Here is an 18,214-nt window from a genome sequence, read left to right on the forward strand (position 1 = left end):
CTGCGCGACCGGAGCCTGTGCTCCGCAACGGGCGAGGCCACAACAGTGAGAGGCCCGCGTACCACAAAAAAAAAAAAAAAAAAAAAAGAAAGAGAAAACTTTTGACACTGTAGTTTGACTTTGAAGCCCCACATTTAGAGCCCATTTTGTTTTCTCCTTCTCCACTTACCAAAATAAACCTGTTTTCCTTGCATATAAAAAAATTCTCTCCCCCTTATGCCTGAATGATTCCTTGTACCTTTTAAATTTTTTTGGATGAGCTTTTAAATGTGAAACATTTCAGGGTATATTAAACTTACTATTTATTGGCTACAGTGAAATAATTAAATTGTGATTTCCCCTTGCTCGTGAAATCTACTCTGACAAGATGGAGGTTTTTGTTGTGAAGATGGTGATAGCTAAGTGTAGATGGTAGAGCGTCTTTTCTGGGGTAGGACAGACATAGGGACAGGTCTTAGAGCTGAGAGAAATGATGATGTATCCATGACACCCCTAGAAATAGAGAGGGGTTCTAAGGATGATAGAAAGGAAAACTCTTCCTTTGTGTCCCCTCTACTCTGCAGTACTCCATAAACACCGCGGCTCACTTCTGACACCAGACAAGCAATTCAGCTAGTTGTCATCCAGTTTAACTCAATTCTAGCACTACCTGGTGATAGCCTCAGATCTAGCAGGTTAAGGGCTCCATGCCACCTGACCACCCCCCCAGCCCCCCACCAAAGGCTAACTGCAAGTACAGGTCGTTGCTCTGACTAGCTATAAATCAGTTTCCCAAGACCACCTTGTGTTTGATTAAATTACTAGAGTGGCTCCCAGAGCTCAGGAAAAGCCTTTAATTACTAGATTATCAGATTATTGCAAAGGATATTAAAGCATAGCAGTGAACAGCTGAATGAAGAGATACATGGGGTAAGGTCCGGAAGAGTGCTGAGCACAGGAGCTTCTGTCTCCATGGAGTTTGGTGATTGCACTCTCCTGCCACCTGGAAGCTCTCCAGACCCTTTGTAAATAAGTTCGTTTGTATTATTTTTTAGATTCTACATGTGATACCATATATGATATTTGTCTTTTTCTGACTTACTTAGTATGATAATCTCTAGGTCCATCCATGTTGTTGCAAATGGCATTATTTCATTTTTTATTTAATAACAGCTAGCATTTATTAAGCATTTACTATGTGCCAGATATTTGCAAGGGGTGTACCAGCATTCTCACTGAATCTTTTTTCTTTTCCATTATGGTTTATTACAGAATATTGAATATAGTTCCCTGTGCTATAAAATAGGACCTTGTTGTTTATCCATTCTGTATATAGTAGTTTGCATCTGTTAGTCCCAAACTCCCAATCCAGCACTCCCCACCCTGCTCCGCCTTGGCAACCAGAAGTCTGTTCTCTATGTCTGTTAGTCTATTTCTGTTTCGTAGATAAGTTCATTTGTGTCATATTTTAGATTCCGTATATGACTGATATCATATGGTATTTGTCTTTCTCTTTCTGACTTATTTTGCTTTGTATGATAATCTCTAGGTCCATCCACGTAGCTGCAAATGGCATTATTTCATTCTTCTTTTTGGCTGAGTAGTATTCCATTGTATGTATGTAACACATCTTCCTTATCCATTCCTCTGTCAGTGGACATTTAGGTTGCTTCCATGCCTTGGTTATTGTGAATAGTGCTGCTGCGAACATAGGGGTACATGTATCTTTTCGAGTTAGAGTTTTCTTCAGATATATGCCCAGGAGTGGAATTGCTGGATCATATGGTAGCTCTATTTTTAGCTTTTTGAGGAACCTCCATACTGTTCTCCGTAGCAGCTGCACCAGCTAACATTCCCACCAACAGTGTAGGAGGGTTCCCTTTTCTCCACACCCTCTCCAGCATTTGTTATTTGTAGACTTTTTGATGATGGCCATTCTGACGGGTGTGAGATGATACCTCATTGTAGTTTTGATTTGCATTTCCCTAATAGTTAGTGATGTTGAGCATCTTTTTATGTGCCTGTTGGATGTCTTCGTGGACGTCTTCTTTGGAGAAATGTCTATTTAGGTCTTCTGCCCATTTTTTGATTGGGTTCTTCGTTTTGTTGAGTTGTATGACCTGTTTGTATATTTTGGAAATTAAGCCCTTGTCGGTCGCATCATTTGCAAGTATTTTCTCCCATTCTGTAGGTTGTCTTTTCAGGGTTTTTTTAATGTTTCCTTTGCTGTGCAAAAGCTTGTAAGTTTGATTAGGTCCCGTTTGTTTATTTTTGCTTTTATTTTTATTGCCTTGGGAGACTGACCTATGAAAGCATTGCAGTGATTTATGTCAAAGAATGTTTTTCCTCTGCTCTCTTCTAGCTAGGAGTTTTATGGTTGTCCTCTCTTACATTTAGGTCTTTAAGCCATTTTGAGTTTATTTTTGTGCATGGTGTGAGGGTGTGTTCTAACTTCATTGATTTACATGCAGCTGTCCCACTTTCCCAGAACCACTTGCTGAAGAGACTGTCATTTTTCCATTGTATATTCTTGCCTCCTTTGTTGAAGATTAATTGACCATAGGTGTGTGGGTTTATTTCTGGGCTCTCTGCTCTGTTCCATTGATCCATATGTCTGTTTTTGTGCCAGTACCACACTTTTGGTTACTGTAGCTTTGTAGTATTGTCTGAAGTCTGGGAGGGTTATGCCTCCTGCTTTGCTCTTTTTCCTCAGGATTGCTGTGGCAATTCTGGGTCTTTTATGGTTCCATATAAATTTTAGGATTATTTGTTCTAGTTCTGTGAAAAATGTCATGGGTAATTTGATAGGGATCACATTAAATCTGTAGATCGCTTTGTGTAGTATGGCCACTTTAATAATATTTTTCCAGGGACTTCCCTGGTGGTCCAGTGGTGTTAAGACTCTGCCCTTCCAATACAGGGGGTGTGCGTTCAATCCCTGGTCTGGGAACTAAGATCCCACATGCTGTGCAGCCAAAAAAAAAAAAAAAAAAACCCAATATTCTTCCAATCGGAGGGCATGGGATATCTTTCTGTTTCTTTGAATCATCTTTAATTTCTTTGATTAATGTTTTATAGTTCTCAGTTTGTAAGTCTTTCACCTCCTTGGTCAGCTTTATTCCTAAGGTGTGGTTTTTCGTTTTTTTTCTGGCTGCGTTGGGTCTTCGTTGCTGCGCACAGGCTTTCTCTAGTTGTGGCGAGCGGGGGCTACTCTTCGTTGCAGCACTTGGGCTTATTGCGGTGGCTTCTCTTGTTGCAGAGCACGGGCTCTAGGTACGTGGGCTCGGTAGTTGCGGTGCACGGGCTTAGTTGCACTGCGGCATGTGGGATCTTCCCAGACCAGGGCTCGAACCCGTGTCTCCTGCATTGGCAGGTGGATTCTTAACCACTGAGCCACCAGGAAAGTCCCTGGTGTGATTTTAAAAGGTAGTTTTTTTACATTCCCTTTCTGATATCTCATTGTTAATGTAAAGAAATGCAACCAATTTCTGTATGTTAATCTTGTATACCAACCTTTGCCAGGTATGAAGTGTTAGTGTTTGGTTTCTCTCAGTTCTAGGGAAGATGTCTTTACTACTTTGCTCTGCCACAGCTAAGGATAGGTGGATTCAGATATGGAAGTCACCAGTAAAAATGCAGGAAAGAAGCTGCGTTTTTGGCCCTTAATAATGCCTGTGTTTCTTCCTTTCCTTTGCAGAACAAAGAGTAGAAGATGTGCGACTTATCCGAGAGCAGCATCCTACCAAAATCCCGGTAGGTAGTCTCCGTTTCAGTTGTTATTAATGTACACAGAAGAGAGCACGGCTTAAATACAACTTTAGTACAGTGCTGCTATGTGCGACTACCTGACTGGTTTATTTTTTTAATTTATATTTATTTTTTATTTGTTTGTCTGTTTATTTATTTATTTTTGGCTGCGTTGGGTCCTCGTTGCTGCACGCAGGCTTTCTCTAGTTGCGGCGGGGGGTGGGGTGCTGCTCTTCGTTGAGGTGTGCGGGCTTCTCATGCGGTGGCTTCTCTTGTTGTGGAGCACAGGCTCTAGGCACACAGGCTCAGTAGTTATGGCGCATGGGCTCAGTTGCTCCGTGGCATGTGCGATCTTCCTGGATCGGGGATCGAACCCGTGTCCCCTGCATTGGCAGGCAGATTCTTAACCACCGCACCACCAGGGAAGTCCCTACTTGATAGTTTTCTATAGGAATCCTCAGCTGTGCAACTGGTGTGTCAGTTTCATGACCTAGAATGGAGATACCTTAATCTACAGTTTAATCTAATCACATTCTGTTTCCTCCTAAGTCCGAGTTTACTGTGTTAACGTTACACACTTCACAAATCGAGGGTATTTTACTTGCGGGGGAAGGGATAGAGGGGCTAGATCTGTTGGTATTTTATCAGTGAAAGTTGGTATCCACCCTCTTTTGAAGCAAGCAGAGGCTACTGCTGTGAGAAAATCAGTAGCCCTCAAGATTTAAATGTGACTGCGCATTCCAGGCTGCCTGACTTTGATGCCCCAGAGAAAGAAGTCTCCTTATATTTTATTTCTTTGCAGGAGATGGAGGAAAGATGGCTGCTCCTATCATGTGTAGGGACCTGAGATGCTTATTGCTGTGCCCAGCCAACAGTATCCTGTGCCCTGGATCCTTTGGTGGTGGACCTTAAATAGGTTTCTGCTGAGGCACTAGGTCTAGAGAGAAATGGTCAAGGAGCTTTTGGCTTCAGACAGTGGCTGAGTTCAGGCCCTAGGTTCAAGGTTACTAAGTGATCTTGGGCTAATTACTAAAATTCTGAGAGGAGCTGCCATATCCTCATCTATACAATGGGAAGAGAATCCCATCCCGTGTGGTTGGAAAATTTTGCATAATTCTGGAGACGTGATTGTTACCTTTTACGGACCACTTCCAAAGAAACTCCACTGCTAAATTCTGCAGAAGCTTTCATGGTTGGCTTTCTGATTGAACATCTCATACCAAAGTGGGGGAAAAGAAGATGGGAAGATCTGTGGAGCTGGGGTTGTGAGGTGCACAGAAGGGAGAAGAGGAGGGGTTTGCTCAGCAGTGTCCTGACTTTAGGATTCTGTAGTTAGAAGATATGTTTCTGGGACTGGTTGGAAATTTCAGTCTGTCTTCACACTCAGGGCCAACATACGGCCTGGGGATGAGGCTTCTGGGTAATTTCCTTAATTTTAAGGTTTTTCTTCACTTTTGAGTACCTGCTGTGTCTGTCTGCTAGCAGGTACTCGTCAGTCACTGGAAACAAATAGCCAGCCCAACAGTCTGCCAGTATTTGTTCCATAGCCTCCTTCTGAAATGTGAATATCTGCGTATATTTACAGTCATCTTTTCTGCTAGTAGTTTTAGGTTTTTTACAGAAGTCACATTCATACTTGTAGATACCATGTTCTGAACACACCTCATAGATAAAGCTATCGATCTTACCAAGGAAGGGGATGACAGCTTGACTTGGCCTTACACAGAACCTCAGGTAGGCCCCATGCAGTGCAACAATGTACATAGAAGCATTTTTCCCTCTTCTAAAGATTTTCCATTCCTATCTTACAACTTCTCATTGTCATGACAGGGTGAAGAATTGCTGTATGTGGAGAAGGACGTCTGTGGTGCTCAGTAAATAGGTAGTGTTGAGGCTCAAGGGCAGTCACCAGTTTGCCGTCAGAGCCTCTGCATGAAGTGGCTTAGAACTCGAAAAAATGTTCTCCTTTATGGAAAGGAGGAAGTATGGCAAGGAGCTAATGGATTTATTTCAAGTCATAACGTGGAACTGTTTTTGTTCCCTGCCTAGTTCAAGATTCTTTTAAAACTCATTTTAAAAATATCAAGGAGGGCTTCCCTGGTGGCACAGTGGTTGAGAGTCCGCCTGCCGATGCGGGGGACAGGGGTTCGCGCCCCGGTCCGGGAGGATCCCACATGCCGCGGAGCGGCTGGCCCGGAGCCTGTGCCCCGCAACGGGAGAGGCCACAACAGTGAGAGGCCCGCATACCGCAAAAAAAAAACAAAAAAAAAAAACAAGGATATTTTATCAAAATGGCAGGATCTTCGAGACTTCTGCAAAAAAAAAAAAAAAGTATCTCCAGACCAGCTAATCATGGTCTCTGCTTCTCAAATATTTACTTAGGATTTGAGTCTATTACCAGAGTTAAGATCTTACTTACACTTTTAATAAAAGTTTTATTAAAAGACTCGTCATGTCACAGGAAATGGTGATAGTAGAATTGGCATAGATTCAGATCTTTACACTTAAAGCTGGTACCCAGCGTCTCTGCTGTTACAAGGCTTGGGGTCTTCTTCTGACCAGGTAGTATATTTTCATGGTTCCAGATAACAGAATTTATAGCAAAGTTTCTTTCCCCACCCCAGGGCTACCTTGCCCCTCCCTGATGGCAGCCATGTTGTCTTGTGCACCATATTTCATAAGGAACAAAAGTGCTGTTTTAAACCCCATTTTGGCATGTGCCAGCTACAACATAGGAAGTATTTTATCGGTTTTTCATTGTTAACAGCTATTTTTAAATCACTTTTCTGGCTTCTTTTCTAGGTAATAATAGAACGATACAAAGGTGAGAAGCAGCTTCCAGTCCTGGATAAAACAAAGTTCCTGGTGCCTGATCATGTCAACATGAGTGAGCTCATCAAGATAATTAGGTAGTTAATCATCTTTTTACTTCATTTCTTTGGGTAACTTCTCATTCTTTATCAGGCTTACAGATAAATCTTCAGTCTAGCTCTGATAAAAATCCATGCAACTTAATAAAACTGTAAGACATTTCATTTCTGAGTTTTTCTATTTCTTACCTGCTGGATCTCAGGTCCCTTCTGATCCTTTCATCATAACATCTATGTAGATGTCTCTTAATCAGAAAAGTCTTATATAGGAAAATAAGAGAATGTAGATGTGGTCCAATGGTAATAAATTGCATCAGCTTAGATCTTAGTTTGTAAATTATATTTTGAACTATTTTTATCACGTTAGACACGGGTGGCTACTCAGATAGCATCCTAGTTTTAAAACTGGCCTCGGGACTTCCCTGGTGGTGCAGTGGTTAAGAATCTGCCTGCCAATGCAGGGGACACGGGTTCAAGCCCTGGTCTGGGAAGATCCCACCTGCCGCGGAGCAACTAAGCCCGTGCACCACAACTACTGAGCCCATGCTCTGGAGCCCACGAGCCACAACTACTGAGCCCGCGTGCCATAACGACTGAAGCCCGTGTGCCCAGAGCCCGTGCTCCACAACAAGAGAAGCCACCGCGATGAGAAGCCCCGCGCACCACAACAAAGACCCAATCAATGCAGCCAAAAACAAATAATTAATTAGCAAAATAAACAATTAAATAAAACTGGCCTCAGGAAAGTAGTTAAGAATGATCTAGCAAGGATTATCATTAATACTTACCATGCATATAGTCGTAGAAAACATCCTGTGTTCTATGAGAAGAAATATTCAAGTCATCGTCAGTAAGGCATATATTTCATTTTGCCAGCAGCAGCGTTGACAAAATCTTTATACTTTTATATTGATCCAGGGTGGGTGATATTTTTTACACATTCTCCCTAGGTATTGATGTATCAATATTTCTTCACATGTTTTCTTTCAACAGAAGGCGCTTACAGCTCAACGCTAATCAAGCCTTCTTCCTGTTAGTGAATGGACATAGCATGGTGAGTGTGTCCACGCCCATTTGTGAAGTGTATGAAAGCGAGAAGGATGAAGATGGATTCCTGTATATGGTATACGCCTCTCAGGAGACTTTTGGAATGAAATCATCTGTGTAAGACTAAAAAAAAATGTGTCTGTTCTGGAATTTAAACCCTTACCAAGGAATAAAAAAGGGATGTTACCAACTGAGATTGATCAGTTCACCTAATCACAGATCATCAAAACAGTAGTAGTGTTCCTGCCTAGCAGTTTTTAGGAAGTTGTTTTTTTGTACTTCAGGCAGGAAAACCGGGCTCCGAATGAGCACATTCAGCTTTGGGAAACTTCATTATTTAACCTAGGCTGTCTTGTTTTCAAATTTAGACGTTTAAAAATAAAATACTTTGCATTCTAAGTTGCCAATAAAATAGACCTTCCAAGTTAATGTTTTTCCCCCAAAAGGAACTTGCAATTTGAACATTCAGAGAGACATTCAGTCTTCTCTCTAGGTTCACAGAACCTGCCAGCTTTTTATAGCAGGGTTTCTACTCAACTAGAGAAATCTCCTTAAGAGGATCTTTAAGCCTAAATTGTCAGGCATAGCCACCCCCCACCCCCCAGCCCATTTGCCATAATAGCTGGCAGAAAGCAGGGTGGACGGGGGTGTATAGGAAATGAGAAAGCTGAGCTGCTGTCCAGGGTTCCTGATTGCTAATAAGCGTATTTCACATCAGTGCTCTCGTCACGAAGTTTTCATCTGGTTTGTTCTCTAGGCAGTAACGCAGAAAAATACCACTGCTCAACTGGAACCTTGAACAATTTATAATTTTGGTCAAGTTTCTCAAAAGACCTAGAGAAAGAGAACGACATTTTGTTTGTTTTGAATATTCTCTTAAGAGCTCAAAATAGTGCCTGCTTTGGTACATGAACAAGCAGTTACATGGGTTTCATTCTTTGGGACAAAGGTAGAAAGCTACAGGATACTGAAAACAAAAAGCATTAAAATTCAGATACACTTCCTCGACCTTTTGGCTTAAAGCTGTAGATGATCCGTGTTTTATGTTAAGTGTGTGACTAAAATATGTTATTAAAAAGCATCTTTAAGGGTATTTCAGTTATCACTGTGAGGTCAAGCAGTCCTCAAAATTCCCCCACTCCATGTGCATGTCAGTTTTGAAAATAGCGAAAGGAAACATGTTCTTCACAGATATTAATGTGTCACACGTTAAGCATTTTCAAAGTCCAACTAGAGTAAATAACCAGTGCTTCCTACTACCTGCATGGGGTTCACTATGTACTATTTTTGTGAGAGCTATCAGAAGGGTCACAGACCCACTTGAGACTGTACACGTGGCAGGTCACCATTTATTTACCCTTGTGTATTTAGATGTGTGTGGAAAACTTGTATCTGTTAGTGGCAGTTATTTATTGTAACTGAGGAAGAAAAAGCAATATTACTGCATATGGGCCCTCAGCCCCAATCAGCTACTCTTCCTGATGCATGCATCTGTCCACGTGGCTAACTTTTAATATGTATATTTTTACATTATGTAAATTATTAATGAGCCTGTCTTGTTTAGATTGTATACATCATTATATCTGACATTCTTGTAACTACTATGTGATCGATAAGATTCCTTTAAGAAACTCTGCTTTTTAAAGACAAAAGTACCATGCTGAGAGGGGTGACTTACTTATGTCCCACATTAGTGGGTGGTTACCCTATTTATAGGATCTTTAAAACAAGTACATTTTTAACGAACTAAGGTGAATAAAGGCACAACTAAAAACTGTCACCAAAGTTCAGTTTAATGGATTAGTATCTGAGACTTGCAGTCTATACCATCCAAAGCCAAGTGGGTCATATCCTTTCTAATGAGGAGTGCTGAGGATGGTTTCACTGCGCCAGGGTGGCGGGACACCCACCTCTGAAGGTCTCTGCCTCGTCATGAGCGCCTTGCTCGCATTGGTCAAGGGCCTGCCTTCAAAAAACTCAGTTTTCTCTTAAAGGTACAGATGTGCCACAAAGTATGGGGAGAAGGGATGGGGGAGCGACCTAGGTGTTTTGCGGGAACAGGCACTTGAAAACCTGCTCTAAATGAACAAAAGCGTAACACGAGAAGTACTGAGTGTGGGGGGCGTTGTGCGGCACGTGGTACCCGAGGTGGCCGTGTGGGGAGCCGCGTACAGTACAAACAGCAGATGGGCACATGCCCTCCACCCTCAGAGGCCCTGGAAGTGACCAAACAGAGGGGCTGCTAGCAGGTGCCAGGAGTGGCCAGCTGTTATCTCCTGACGCTACTTACCTGACAGGAGGTCTGACCAGTCCGAGAACCGTGTGCACGTTTTCCTCCGGGTAACCACAGGTCTGACAATGAGACCAAGAGAAGATGGGGACTCCTGCTGGGGAAAAAGCCCCAGAATTCTCCCTCTGGGGCCTGGCACCGCTCAGGACAGCACCGCAGTCCTGGGCGAGCACAGCACCAGCCCAAGTCCAGAGAGGACGTGGCCTTAGATGGCAGGGCACGTTCTCCACGAGTTTGGAAATGTCCAAAGGATACTTTTGATCTAGTAATGCTAATAACCTTGATTGTTCACGGGTACCTGAGAGCTGGAACATCTTTAATCCAACCCCAGATCAATTCACATTTCTATTCACAGCAAGGCCGTTTTTTAAAAACCTAGGAAACTTGATAGAAAACGGATTTAAGACCAGGTGTCCCTTTTGTCATGCTGGGAAGGCGGCGGAAAGGATGGACTCCCCAGTTTGGAGGATCGTGATTTGAAAGGATGTGTGCTTCATACTCTATGAGACAAAGACCTAATAAAAAGAAACCGCTCTTTTTTTTTTTTTAATTTTTATTTTCAGTACATTAAATTGACTCATAAAAACATTCTAAAAATGTACAATTTTTCCTTTTTAACAAAGTATAATAAAACATAAAAACCCCAAAAACAGAATACTTGACATTTACAATTCAAAATCAAATTAGCAGAATATTAAATATTTACAAAACTATATCTTTTAAAAATATTTATAAAGTTACATGCAATTTTGTAGAATTGACATAAAAGAATGGCTCAAAAATGGGAGAATTTTCCTTCATTCCTAAAAAGAAAATATGTCCAATAGAAGCTGTGAAGATTCTTGAGTGTACACGAGGTCTTCAGTTTCAGTACCAAAGCCTGTCTTTGTGCATCTAAGAACTTTACGCATGTGAGGGGCTTCTTAACACCGGGGTGACCTGGCAGGCGCGCCCCTCCCCCCGATAACAGTGTAGTAACATTGACCTTTGGCCTCAACCAGCACAGTACGTAGTTTGCGAGTGTTGATTAAAGATTGCTCACGTTGATTCAGAACCTCGGGACTTTTCAGTAATTGAGCCTCTTCAGAACCCATGGCTTTAAATGTCCCCGCCTCATTCTTTGGGAGTCATCTGCACTTTGGGAAGGACGGCCAACCCGCTCAGGTTCCACAGGCCCATCCGCTGGGACGGGTGGTCGATCTGAGCAGGGTCACGGTTTCCCTTACAGCCTTTAAGACTTCAACATGTAACGCCATCAGTTATCAGTGTGTAAAACTAGCAAGGCCTCAAATAAGCCCCCACGGAAGCAGGAAGAGTGACAAGGACAGGGAGCGAGGAGAGTGCAACCACTTCCCGCTCAGCAAGGGCTCACCGGCAACATTGCAGTGAGTGGACAGATCTACGCCTCGGTCAGCCTGCGCTCAAACAGGAACGCGTTACAGCTGCATGATGTCAGGCAAAGTTTCTACCCGCTATGCATCTCTATACGTAGTGTGCAGTGTAAACTAACTAGGTGGACTTCTTGCGATAAAGGACCTAGAATTCTAAATAGTGAATTAAAATACTGAACCTACTAACTACTGTATTAACAAGCTGACTCGTGTAATTTTTTGGAGATTATAAATGATGCTGGTTTTTTAAAATACCCAATCACATGTCTGCTTTCAAGAAAATAGCTTTGTCTTTATTATTCTAAGTGCTAGCTCCCATTTTCTCAGTGCTCTTTAGCAATTAGAAGTTTTTAACATTTATACACTTTCCAATGTTCAATATTATCATAAAATAAAAATTAGAAAATAAGGTAGAAAATTGAGTGTTCTGCTTTTAAAAAAAAAGAAAGATTAGTGTTTTATCCCAACGTTGTATTCTACTTCAATCTGTACATTCCACTTTCCCCATTCTTGGAGATAAAAAATGGGGTTAGAAACTTTAAAATATGACAGACTACACAGAGCAAAGTGGCTGGTGCCACACCTACCTGGTTGCCACAGCATTTGGAAACTGAGCCCACAATTTCAGGAAAATAATTAAGTAGTTGAAAGGGTCAGTCTGATCTGTGTTTCTAGCTGATGAGGACGTCCTCTGAGGAAATGCCAAATGCTCTTTAGGCTCACTGACTGTGGTTGCTTCTGGAGAGAAATTTCATCAGAGAATACTGCTAGCAAATATTCCCAAGTTCAAGTATGGGATTCGCTTGGGAAGAGGTCTCAAAGGAGTGGCAGCTGAATGCTTGGTGTCCTGGTGTCTCGCATTTACGTCTTAACCATTCTCAACTCGGAATGGCCTCGCTGGAGACGCCACTCTGCACATGCACTTTCAAAGACAGCTGGAAGTTTCTCTAAGACCTCTGATGACTGGAACACAGCCACACGATGTCTGAACTTATTTCCCTCAATTTGAATGTCATACTCCAAACTGAAGTTCGTTTTAATTTTTTGTCGTATTTAACGCTAACCTCTAATATTTATCAAAACAGTTATGAGGGTAACGACAGACACACTCTCATTCCCCGATACTGACCACTAAAACAAAAAACCTAAATATGATTTTCTTCTTTTGTTATGAGACAGTTTTCAACGTTTTCACTGTGTTGAAATAGGATTTATTTAAAATAGTTCTTTGTTTAAAAAACCAAAAATTTTAAAAGTTTGGCTTTCAGCACATATCCAGGCCACTGTAACGGCCTTCAGAAATATTAAAATCGTAAACATCAATGAACACTCTTAAGTCTTCCTTAAACATAATATGACAAGTTCCAGTCTAGTACTCTTTAAGGCAAAGTTGTGTCAGTTCTCGTAATTTTGACATTTTGTAGCGTTTATAATTTAAGAGATCAATGTAACATTCCCCCAAAATGCTGTTGTAAGCATCATCATTACTTCAAAACTGTATGTAATACTGTGTACCAGGAAGAGAGAGAAGAATACAGAGGTCTGTCAATTCTGCATTGCATAGAAATAAAACTCTACTAAAATAAAACTCTTAAAAACTCTACTAAAAGCCTTTCATAAAAAAAATGTTAACAACTTTCTGCTTTAGTTTCCATGAAGCAGGAAACTGATCTCAAAATTTGAAGCCTTACCTCACAACGCCTCAAATTCTAGGGTTTTCTTTTGATTTACGCCAATTTTACATGAGGCTGATTGTCCCTTTTTAAGAGTGGTCTGAGTATTGTGATTTTCTTTTTTTAAATAAATATTCAACTGGAAAATCCCTGGGCAAGACCTTACCAATCAATATTTTAATATTGAAGGCTTTAGCATTTAAAACAATATCGTTTGAGCAGAAAATTCCCTTTAGCCTTGAAGCTTTAAGTCCCTAACTTTCGGACCAAAAGCTCTCATTGCAATGGGGTGAAACTGAGAGCTGTGTGGTGGACTTTATTTCCCACCTTGGTAAGACTAGACTTCTGCAGATCTTGTAGCTCTGTCCTGTCCGTGTAGTCTCTTTCAGAGTCTTACCACTTTCTATCGTAGTTTTCCAGGTAATTTTTAACGGAACTAACTATTGATACACAGCCTAATACAAAAGAAGTTGACAGGAGAAAATTTCAAATCGTTTGCTCAGAGATTATAGGACTGTATTATTGTTGTTGAAATGTCTGTCTCAAGTGTGAATCCATTAGCAGTGAGCCTTGGGGTCCTTGGGAAGTCCAGGGGAGATAAAAGAACTTGCAAACTTGGCTAAGGATGTGCAGCATCCATCAGTGCCGCTCACGAGGTGTGCTGCTATCGCGTCTCTGCCAGAGTTCCTTCGTGGTGGAAGACGACAGGACTCAAAGCTCGGAAGGGCTGGGAAGGAAGGTGTCCTCAAAGCTTTGACTACTAGGGATTCTCTGGGACTTGGACCCTTTTAGAAATTAAGTTGTTGCAAGTAACTATTTCTATTTAATAATGTAGTTTAAATTTATCTGCAGGAAAAAAAAACAAAAAAACAAAAACCCTGAAACTGCTACAAGTGCTTTTAAGGAGGGAAGGAAATACTAAAATCTCTGTTGTGTACTAAATCATGTAGCCTGCTGGTGCGGACTCTAAAAACGGATTCTCTGAGCGTCTTGCACTGACTGGTCTCAGGGAGTTTGTCTCCCAGAACCGCAGAGATTGACATCAGTTTACATTCTTCGGGAGTGCAATCCTTAAAAAGCCCAGAGATGAGTGCCTAACCACTTTAAGAACGAAACAGAACAGAACAGAACAAAACAAAGGCGACATTTTCCCTCACCAGGGGTGTCAAGAGTCCGACTGGTAGAACTCCACTTGGAGAACTCCGACCTTCAGTTCTCGATTCCAACCTCACGTAGCTGCCCTGGAATTACGTGTGAGCCTAGAAGGACCAATTACGGCAATGCTCTTCAGGAGACGGGAGGTCTCTGCATTGCAACCAAGGGTGGAGGTGGCCAATTTTCACCCACAGTGGAGATACCCACGAGGCCAGTCCTGACATCAAGCTCCCGTCTAGGATTTTGGCAATAAAACTGAGTCTGATGCATTCCTACGCTAGGTTTTCTATCCAGTCTAGTAAAGTAAAGCACCTTTGGATTAAAAATATTGAGCTCAACAGCAACTAGACTTCTCAGTTTTGTATTTAATTTTCCTTAGGTCTCCATGGCTTAATAGTGTTCTGTTGCCAGAGAAAAATATCAATCTGTGGAGTCCAGACTTTCTGCTGGAGGGGCATATTTCAACCTAAAAGTACCTAGAGAGGGGGGAAAAAAAAGAGATCAAATTTGAATCACCATAAAATCACTGCCATGATCTGTCCAAAGTTATTTCCAGAGTCACTGGTCAAGATTTGGGTGCTGGAAATCTAGACCACCTGTTCAGACCACTCCCAACTCCCCTGGCTCCACCCCGCAAACTGGACAGTTATCTTAACAAGTTTATCGAATCAGAGAAGGGGTGAGAAAGACTGAAGAGTTCCCAGTCTGTTTCTTCATTCTTTGGGAGCTCAGACAGCACAGAATTGGGCCCCTCCCTTGGGACAGGGCAAGGGAGGCCTGGCCGCCACCCCAGGCCTCTGGGCTCGCTGCGTCAGGAGATGCGGCGCCACCTCTATCAACCGGGGGGGGGGGGGCGGGGGGGAGGCACAGCCCACCGTCACTCCACCTGCCACCAGACCTGATTCCAAGTTGTCTGTAAAGCTCTCCAGGTGACTAAGGGGCACAGGCAGGTCTGGAACAACCCTCAAAAGTCTCGAGAAAGCAAGCGGCTGACTATCCAAGGTCGCACACTGAGCTGTCGCAGGCTGGGGCCAGTTTTCCCAACGCCCAGCCTAATCTTTCCAAGAAAAACAGCAAGAACAAACCTGGTGTGGTAACGACAGCAGACACACACTTGACTAAAGGAGACAAGAAAGAGTAGCAAAGGGGGAAGGAAGAAGATGCAGCACAGAGAGTGAGGACACCACGTAGCCGCCACACGGCACCCACGGCCATGGCCACTGCCACTCTAGACGGGGGAAGAGAAGCGGGGACAGCGAGCCCCACCTGTAGCGCCTGAACTCACAGGCCACGCCCTCGGTTCTCAGTTAAACACCGGCGGTGGCACCACATCGCCCGCGCTTCCTCCCCAGTCACGTGGCACAAAATAACGGACCAAGGAGCCATTGGGCCACAGCCAGCCAGCCACACTCTAAAATGAGGAGCAGGCTGAAATCACAGAGACAGTCTCAGAACCAAAGCAGCCCTTCTGGGGGCTGCACAGCCCATCGAGAGTTTCGTGCTTTTTCAGAGAGCATTTGAAAAACCACTTCTTGCTTGCTTTAAATAAAAAAAAAAAAAAAAAAAAAAAAAAAAAGGAAGTTGACTATTACTTTCACAGAAAGGACACTCCTGTCTGGAGCTCTCCACCTCGGGGGCCTTTACCTTGCCGGTTGAAGTCCATGGACGGCTGCTTGCAGTCCTGAGCGCGGTGACCGGTGGCCCCACAGTTGTAACACGACAGATTCCCACTCTTTTTGTGACTGGAGCCGTTGCTACTGCCCACCAAGCCCTGGGCCTGGTAGACGCCCGCCGCCCCCATGAAGTTCTGCACGGGCGGGACGGTGAAGGCCGACTGGCCGCCCAGCACGGGCTCGGGGCCCACGCCGCTGCCGTAGGGCGAGTGCACGACTGGGAAGGCGCCGCCGCCGTACTGCTGGGCGCCCACGTAGCCGCTGCCGCACATGGGGCTGAAGGGCAGGAACGGGAAGGGGAAGACGGACGGCCCCGAGAACGGGTGCTGGAAGTAGTTCGCGTAGCTGACCGTTAGGCCGCTCGAGCCGCAGCTCCCGCTGCAGCCGCAGGACGTGCACACGACGCAGCCGGGGGGCGGGGCGGGCGCGGGCTGCTGGGGCGCAGGCTGCTGCTGATGGTGGTGGTGGTGGTGGTGGTTCTGGGCCGAGGCAGGGAGGTTTCCGGGGGAGCCGCCGCCGCCGCCGCCGCCGCCGCCGTAGAAGCTGCTTTCGGGGACCGAGGAGAGCGCGGGGCTGGAGCTGGGGGCGGGGCAGCTGGGCACAGTGGCCATGTTTGCAAAGGACGTGGCAGGGTGGCTACTGGCAGAGGCAGTGTTGCTGTTTGCACAGAAGCTGCCCTGCAGGGGGCCCACGGGCACACTGCTCATCGCAGAGAAGGCAGCTTTGGTGTTGGCTGTGTACAGAGCAGTCCGAGGGTTTATTATGGCAGGGGGCACGCTGATTTGCACGTTGCCGGAACAGGAGGTTTGCCCAGAGATGGCAGAATCTGCAGGGACAGACGAAGACACCAGAAGTTTGATGGGTGGCCGAGCCACGTGGAAGACGGTGCTGGGCGTCCCTGCGGCAGCAGCGCTGGCCTCCGCCACCAGGGCCGGCTGCTGCGCCGGCTTCATCACCCTGTCCAGGGCGGACGCGTGGACGACTTTGGTGCGGGGACCAAAGGAGACGGAGGGCGACACAGAGCTGCTCTCGGTGAGTCCAGAAAGGGCCTGCACGGGCTGGTGGGGGGTGGACGCGGGTAGCACGTCCATCACGGCGCTGCCAAAGCTCTTGTCCACTTTGATGCCGCTTCTTGGTCCAGAGACTTTACTGCGCTCCTCGAGAGACAGCAGCGAGTGCACAGAGGACGAGAGGAGCTTCATGTCCGCGCCCCCCCTTTCCGCCTTGTGCACGGAGTTCAGCATCCGGATGGGCGCGATGTGCGAGGCCGCCGTCATCATCTGCGGGGGCAGCGGGTGGTGGCCCGACGGACTGGAGCCCGCTTCGTTCTGCACGGGGAGGACCTGCGCTGTGGGCCTGGCGGAACTTGAAGTGAAATGGTTCAGCAGCATCACAGGCTTCTCCTTGTCAGAGCCCTCCAGGTGGATCTCCACACCTAGAGAGGTGGAAACAGCGTCAGCACAGCTTCCCCAGACCGGGGCGGGGGCAGCACAGCGCGAGCCACGCGGGGCGTCCTTACGTCTGTCGTTCTCCTCCGCGCTGTCCGAGCTCTCTTCCCGGGCCTGCACGCCCATCGGGCTGGGCGAGGAGCTGGAGCACTCGGAGGAGCTGCCTTCCCGGGCCGTCTGGTGAGGGGGCTGCTCCACCTCCACCCGCAGCGCTGCGGAGAAGGGACAGGTGAAGCCCGAAGGTGGCGCCAAGGTCCACGAGCCACGGGACACCGACGGGGGCTGCGCCAGCCAGCGCCGACCGCGCCCTCCTCTCCCACCCGCACGCATGCGTGTCGTGCTCGTTTCCACAGCAATCCCGAGGAGCCAGGTCCTATCCTGTCCCTATTCACACAGGGCTGAGGCTCACAAGCGCTCCAGGCGGCAGACGCACACGCGGCCGTGCTCTCAGCCTCCCCAGGCAAACGCTGCAGGACAGGAAAAGGACCCCCAAAGCACCGGGTGCTACAACAGCCGCCCTCCACAAACAGAGACCTCCGTTTTCTGAGGCCCAGGGACATAAGACCTTTTCAGTCAAATAGGCACTGAAAAGATGCACTGACATTTTTTCTTCCTGGTTTACCGTCACTCTTGATACCTCTAGTGCATGAGGAAAAGCAGCAGAACAGCTTTTACCGTGGTCCTCCACCTCCTACCGAGGAGAGGACGGCAGGGAGAAGAGGAGGAAGGCCGGTGGTTCGGCATCAAGGACTTCAGGACGGACCTGCAGGGCAACGGCCTAAAGCCACCTCTCCACACCTGCCACGGTCGGGGGAGAGGTTTTCATCTATTTTGCATACTTCCTACTCTTTCCCTTTCACCAGAGCAGTTTCTGGGTCTAACGCTTTTGCCCAAACCCCTTCAGGCGAGGCACCAGTCTCCGGCTTCTAACCCAAACGTCC

At 45.5% G+C, this 18,214-nt stretch overlaps 2 protein-coding genes across 2 annotated transcripts in view; one reads left to right on the forward strand and one right to left on the reverse strand.

Moving 5' to 3' along the window:
• Positions 1-8,918, forward strand: part of MAP1LC3B (microtubule associated protein 1 light chain 3 beta) — a 13,034-nt gene extending 4,116 nt beyond the window's left edge. The window contains exons 2-4 of the mRNA XM_024125038.3: positions 3,677-3,732; positions 6,529-6,635; positions 7,590-8,918. Coding sequence (XP_023980806.1) covers positions 3,677-3,732; positions 6,529-6,635; positions 7,590-7,764 — 338 coding nt within the window. The 3' untranslated portion in view covers positions 7,765-8,918. The remainder of the gene's footprint in view (positions 1-3,676; positions 3,733-6,528; positions 6,636-7,589) is intronic.
• A 2,846-nt stretch (positions 8,919-11,764) lies between these two features.
• ZCCHC14 (zinc finger CCHC-type containing 14) overlaps positions 11,765-18,214 on the reverse strand; it is a 60,613-nt gene continuing 54,163 nt past the window's right edge. Inside the window, exons 11-13 of the mRNA XM_024124888.3 lie at positions 17,345-17,485; positions 15,797-17,260; positions 11,765-14,628 (exon numbers count right to left, since the gene is read on the reverse strand). Coding sequence (XP_023980656.2) covers positions 14,573-14,628; positions 15,797-17,260; positions 17,345-17,485 — 1,661 coding nt within the window. The 3' untranslated portion in view covers positions 11,765-14,572. The remainder of the gene's footprint in view (positions 14,629-15,796; positions 17,261-17,344; positions 17,486-18,214) is intronic.

This window comes from Physeter macrocephalus, chromosome 17 (assembly GCF_002837175.3).
Source record: "Physeter macrocephalus isolate SW-GA chromosome 17, ASM283717v5, whole genome shotgun sequence".
NCBI classification, from domain to species: Eukaryota; Metazoa; Chordata; class Mammalia; order Artiodactyla; family Physeteridae; genus Physeter; species Physeter macrocephalus.